The sequence below is a fragment of the Pygoscelis adeliae genome, unplaced genomic scaffold (genome assembly GCF_000699105.1).
Source record: "Pygoscelis adeliae isolate BGI_AS28 unplaced genomic scaffold, ASM69910v1 Scaffold94, whole genome shotgun sequence".
In the NCBI taxonomy this organism is placed as follows: Eukaryota; Metazoa; Chordata; class Aves; order Sphenisciformes; family Spheniscidae; genus Pygoscelis; species Pygoscelis adeliae.
In genome coordinates this window covers 2597983-2604827 of record NW_008824547.1, presented here as the reverse complement: position 1 = coordinate 2604827, position 6845 = coordinate 2597983, and the positions used below count along the sequence as shown (strand labels likewise).

The following is a 6845-nucleotide window of genomic DNA, read 5'->3' as shown; positions in this document are numbered from 1 at the left end:
TCACTGCATATTTTAACAATACTAGGTGACCTAGCCTTTTCTAATTTATTCATAGAAAACATTTTTAAATCACACTGCCTTGAAAAAAATCTGCATCCACTTGCAAAATACAAGTCATGAACTTTCTGTGCTCTTTTCTAAAAGAGGAAACCCTGTCTTTAATGAGAAAGAAACAGTTCTGAAGCAAAGCAAGAAAAAGGCACTTTGACAAAGACAATTAAAGCAGCAGACATGGTTGAGAACTGCTAACGTACATAACAGGGTTGTTTTTTTGTTTGGTTGGTTTGTTTTTTCAAAAATGAAATATTTCTAACTTTAGACAATACTAGTAAAGCTAAAAAAGAATGTCTGATTCTGGCTGTAACAACATAAGCACAATGTAAGTTGTTGGACACTCCTTGTTCATGTAGCTTGGCTAATCCATCTGAAAGATAACTCACTCTACCCTAATGTTCTATCCTGGACATTGGGTAAACTCAAACCACAGTTTGATCTATTGTTTTAAAAACAGGCAAATATCTGCTGTCGCTTGAATAATGTCAAACATATTTTCATTGCCAAAATATTGGTAATTAGAATAAACACGGTTCACTGCATCAGTGAAGTTACATTATATTTTAATCTCCTAATTTTTTTCCAGAGTTTTCATTATCCTGGAGAATACCCAGGATAATGAAAATTTTTGTTTAGAGCACCATTCATGGCTACCTCTCTCTTCACACCTCATCTCTACCCTGGCAATGTCCTCTTTTATCACTACAGTCAAAGTCTATTCACACTTCCTCGGCTGCCTTTTCTTACCTGGTGCTTAAAGACATTTACTGCCTTTCTCCACAAATGTGAGCCTTTTTCCAAATACAAATGCCTAAAGCTTTGCATCTAAACTCTATACATGCAGACCTCCTGTAGCCTCCTTTGAATCGAGAAGTTCTGGGTGTCCAGCACCTCCAGAGAGGCAGTAAGCATTTAATAGCAGAATGGTGGTCCTTTCACACATTTGTTTGTATCAATCAGTATTTTGAGCATATATATATATATATATGAGACCAATTCCAAATAGATTATCATCTCAAGATCCCTGTGTTTTCTCCAACAAGAATTGTGGTTCCCACAAAAATGTGATTAGCAAGCAACTGCGATCTTTTGAAGAATACCATTTGAAAAACTGATGGGCTGTCCAGAGCTGGGAAGATCACTGCTGTATGTGTATAGCCAGCTTTACGATGGGAGTGCTGCGAACATAAGCTGTGGAATCTGGTTTTAACTTACTTAAGAGTCCAAGGTCTCTAGGCTGAATATCACAGAGATCATAATAATATACTTATGATTTGGTGGACTTCTTTTGCACTGAGGCAGCGTTTTCGCTACAGTTCTTAATTGAAGAAAGAAAGTTTGGAAATTTGAGTTAGCTGCAATGAACAGAGAATTTTTAAAGTTTAGCGTAGGAGCGCTTTTCACATGAAAACTGCTAACCTGCTTGTTCAACCCCTGGACAAAAGCATTGCCCCAAACAGCAGAAGTAAAGGGAAGACAGGCCCACAACGCCAGCTTGCAGAAAGAGGCTAGGGCCCAGAAAGTGAAAAAACAATTAGGGGGAACGCTGAGACCATAAAGCTATTCCTTAAGCTTGTTAAAATTCAGCAGTCCGAAGCACTTGAGGGACAGCTCTATACATAAAAATGGAGAATAAAGCGATTCTTGTAGGAGAATCAGTGCACTTAATACAGGTAAGTAAACGTTATTTTTGATGTTGACTTTTCTAGCTGTGATCTAGCTATTCTAGCTGACACATCCAGCTGTGATCTCAATTACAGCAGTTCACCTTGCAGCAGCTGCATCTGCATATCAACATGAGATATTTAATCTCTTCTCTATTTGATTGCTTTGGGTTAAGACTGGAACTGCTATAAGGGCACTAAAAACTAAAATTTATAATTGGCTTTATAACCCCCATCCTCTGCTGCTGTATTACTGTTATTTTCAGGTCTGTTAATAAATAAAACACATACTCTTCTAAATCCTTTTACTTTAGTTTCTAGAAATTCTTACCACCTACTCCCTATTTTTATGGTGCTTTCTGAAGAGCCTCCATAATGAGACTACAACTACTTTGGATACTGATGTGTCACTGCAGTCTTTCGAGTAATAAAATCTGATACTTTTCCCATTATGCTTTCATAAAATTTCCCATGTCTGCAAAGTCATCCGTGGTCTTGGTTATAATGCATAGCAATAAGGTAGTATTTCAAATGCTATACATGCAATATAATTAGTAAGCCCATTTCTTACTACATTGTAAAAATCAAGACAGCATAATGCCAGGTTTTATATCTATTGATTGCATGACTGGCTAGGTTCCGGCTTCCTCCCTAAGTGAACTCTTGGCTATGCTGGGGCTACCTCAACTTGTGCCAAAACAAGAAGCATCTCAAGCCGCTGCTCCAGAAGTAAGGAGCAAACGAAGTACAGCAATGCTTCAGCCAAGACAGCTGTTGCACGGACTAGCTGGTCTGTAAGGCCAGCTGGAAAATCAGACCAGATTTGCAGCCTCATGTGCTGTCAACCAATGCAAAAAGATCACACTAACTCCAAAAATCAAGGTGGCAAAGTGGAAACTGTTTTTCCAGGCTTTGGATTATTTGGAAGAAGAAACTTCATGCGTTTTAAAAGAAGCATCTCTACGCTTAGCACGCATGAGGGATATCTAATTGGGCGTTCGAGGCGGGGAGAATATCAAAGCTATCTTCCAGATCACCTTCTATACATGTCAATTTAACACCTTCTATTACTATAAAGTTCCTTGATTAAAACGTTTTAGCGTGCCTCCCTGAACCTGGAATTGGCATTCAGTGACAAATAAGGCAACTCTTCTATTATTAGTCTTCTTCGAGTAAAGCATCCATCCCAGTGACGCTTGTCTAGAAGAGTATGAGGAAAAAAAAAGACCAATATTTTAAGATTAGAGCTGTTATGTTTACCTGGCATTATAACATCAGGAAACCCCAACTTCCTGGTAACAGAAACGCCTCTGTTAAAGATCATGGGGTTTTCCCTTCGAATCTGCTCCATGTCACCACGTAGAAGCTGAAGAGATATTATAAGTCCTGGAAAAAAGAAAAAAAAAAAAAAAGATGTTAATTTTTTCAGACCTAAGAATTAGATGTCTGTGTACACAAGGCATGCAGGTAAAATAATGCTTTGCTCCACGGTTAATTTAATACAAATATATAAATACAGAATTCTTTCCTCCCTTGGAGTTATTTAAAAGTGAAACGGAAGAAACAAACCTGCTTTAAAGGATCAGTTAAGAGCATAATATAATCTAAACCCACAATTTTTAATAATCAGAATACTTAATTTCGCAGAGATGTCACAAGTTACAGTGAACTACTTAGCACTATTTCTTTTCCTCACATACAGCAGGTTACAACACATGTATGAGCAATGCCACCTCCATCTGAATGACCACATCACACAATGCCGTAGAACATCTCTGAAGTGCCTTTAATCCCACTAAATACCATTTAAAAAAAAAATCTCTCAAAGTGTATCTGTTCCACTCGTTTCTTTAACTGCTTCATACAAGAACGTTGATTTTAATGACAATCCCTTCAGTACATCAACATGTTTCAAGAATAGCAACTGGTCAAACTGACTTCAGAAAACAAGTGTAAGAAAGGCTCAGCAACGAGCCCTTTCAACGCAACCCTTTGTTCAGTATATCAGCTGAATAGCTTGACTAGGAATAATTACATGGTTAATCTCAGCCCAGATGCTTTCTCTAGTTGCTTTTGATTTATAGCATACTACACCCCTAAAGTGAGGATAATGTATTGGTAAAGTTACAAAGTCAAGCATTAAGATACCAGAAAATGCCAGGATTAAGCTCAACCATGTAAGCTTAGTCTCATCTGCTACGCATACGTTATCAGCTTCACATATCAATGTGAATTATGTCCACATAGTAATTTTTCACAATCTTTATCTCATTCAATGAATGAAAGATAGTCAATAGTTCTTTCTATCCCCTCTGCTCACTCGCTGGAACAACACATATGAAAACAAACACTGCCTTGTACACGTTCTTGTATGAGCCAGCTAACGTTCTGCTATTTCCTAAGCTTACTATATCGGCTTTGTGAACAATATTTAGTTGCCATTTTTTTTTAGACAAGTTACTAGGGGAATGAAACCAGTAATGTCATGTACCTCCCACCCAGTTTCTGCTCTCTTCCCTCGAAATAATTTTCAAGCCTGTTGTTTGGCTTCAGCCAAATTTGGCAAATAAGTAGATATCTAGATAACATGAAGATTGTGTAAGTTTTATGAATACTGGGAGTTGGGATAAAAAAAATAGCATAAAGCTTTAAAATGAAGGAAAAGGGAGGCCAACCAGCCAGCTGGACAATCAGCATGTATGTACTCAAAAGCTGCCAAAACATAGACTTGCAACTGTCCAGCTAAGTAGGCAGAAGAACGCTGCAAAGCACTGCAGGGAAAACAGAGGCTTTATAACCATGGAAAAAATTCAAACCCTTTGAATACCATGTATGAGGGTACATCTGTGTGTGTGTGTGCGCCACAGAAGGTTTAACAGAACACAGGAGACAAGTTCATTAGAAATCAGTCTTGACTGTTTTTACCACTTACAGCAAAACTTGTTCATTTTATATCCTCTTTTGCTATTAAAAATAAACAAATGAAAATAAATTCAAAAAATTCCAGCATAAAGGACTGGAGCAAATTTGGAAGTTCAGACCTCCCCACACCCAACACCTCCAGTTCTTAACAAATCAGTCACTAGAGGTAACAGAATAGGTAATTTTCCAGCATGGTATTACATATTTTACTTATGTGATACCGTCCCACATATTCCACCCCAAAAAACTTCTGCCTAGCTTCCTGCTCTCCCCAAGAGGTTTTGTGCATCTGCTCTCCAGTCTTCCTCTTCTACCCAGTCTATCCTTCCAGGGTTTTTTTCTATTCCCTGCAGCAGATCTGAGGGACTAATTTTACACAAGACCTGGGAAGAGAAACAACCGGAGAGCTTTTCTTCAGGGAAAAATCACACCTGTGATTTGAGCATCTTCTCACTGTACGAGCAGGTTCTGAGAGGCCCAAATTGTATTACTTACGCTTAAATCACGTCAGCCTGCAATACCAGGACAATGCCTCTGCCAAGTTTCAACCTCCTATTCCAGAGATGCACTAGATCTTAATGAAATGTTTGAAATAATTATTTTAAAAAGCCAAAGCTATCTATTTCCCTTTCTTTCTGCTCTTCAAAAAAGCTCACAATTGGGGGGAAAAAAAAAACGTTTTAGGCAGACACCTGGCATTGGAAATAAATGCAAACAGTCCAAGTTTTCAAAGTTAGAAACAATTCAGGAAAATGCTTTAATGATAAGTGGTGGATGACCTTAACTGTAACAGGAGGAACAGCAGGGAAGGAGACCAGCTTTGCATATAATAAAATTCCAAACCTGAAAACTGTTCTATTTGCTCATTGTTGCTCTTAATAACTTCTATGGGAGTGTGAACTGCATATTCCACTACAATATCTCAATATGCAAACAAGTGAAATTAAGGCTATCAGTATTCGGACATCAGTATGCCGATGAATCGGGCACTCGGCAATGAATGCAAAACTAGCTGTAACGAAGCAGAACGGTATCCTATTGGCTGGTTCATTTGGAATGGAACAGTAATGCGATCTCCGAATTAGCAAACTACGGAAATCATTAAATGAGCTAAAAAGACAGGACAAGATTTACTTTCCATATTTATCTGTCATCAACTAGGAAAATAAAAATGGACTTGAAAGGCGGCAAAAACTCTGCCAAGACAGTTATCGCCTCAACTATGTAATGAAACATTTAGTACTGAAACTATCACTGAGAGTCTTCTGGATAATTAGTTTGTAGGTACGAAAACACTGCTTATTTTCTGGACAGTCAGAATTTTCTGAACAGTCAGTCAAATACGTTAGACAAATTTAACCTCTGGCTTTGCTTCTGTTGACAAGGATGCATGGTATCCTCAGGAGAGCAAGCATTAGGTATGTGTTATACCTGGAATTTTCAAGGGAATGCAGGATGAAAAGGAAGACAGTTTTACTCAGGGAAATTCTGATGAATAAAATTTAAATTCTTCACTTTCCGTGCAGCCAAGTCTGGTCACAGTAACTTAAGCCAGTGTCACAAAAAAAACCCCAACTTTTAAAGGACTTCTGCCAATGCTGATTGCTGCTTATGTTATATCCCCCCGTGGGCTAGCAGTTTTCACAAGCACAGATATACGCAGTAACTGTAACAGCCAATAAATGAAGACTCACCGAGTAAGCTAATACTATAGCCAGCCACTAGCCCTCTCCACTGCTGACCTCTCTTGAGATAAAATAACACTACAGATATAACGACACAGGAAATTTAGCATGCTGAATTAATATTATTGTCAGCTGTATTGGAGAAGGAAAGATATCAGGTGGTTTGGTTTTTTTTAATTCCTGGTTAAATTGGCAGACGCAATACAGATTTTCACCTGTAAACTGAACGTGAATGAAGTTTAGCTAAACTTTTAAATCATCACAAGTAGAGAAATTCAGCTATGCATAATCTCACATCTCATTGAATTTCTCTGCTATAAATAATTAGCAGTTTCCTAAAGGAAATCTTCGGCTGTTATTATGACAAAAAAGTACAAGTAAATATTTACCATAGTTTGAGCTGGGTGCTGTATATTTGGTGCTGGACTTGCGAATAATATTTTCATGGATCTGGCACCACTCATTTTCGTTGTTACACCTAAAATAAAAGAACACTAATTCAAGTTAAAAGCTTTCTGCT

General features: G+C 37.9%; 1 protein-coding gene across 1 annotated transcript in view; it reads right to left on the bottom strand.

The window, feature by feature from the left end:
• The window catches only part of DOCK3 (dedicator of cytokinesis 3), a 199621-nt gene that overhangs the window by 82164 nt on the left and 110612 nt on the right, over nt 1-6845 (bottom strand). The window contains exons 13-14 of the mRNA XM_009321865.1: nt 6715-6803; nt 2979-3104 (exon numbers count right to left, since the gene is read on the bottom strand). Of these exons, the coding sequence (XP_009320140.1) occupies nt 2979-3104; nt 6715-6803 (215 nt within the window). The remainder of the gene's footprint in view (nt 1-2978; nt 3105-6714; nt 6804-6845) is intronic.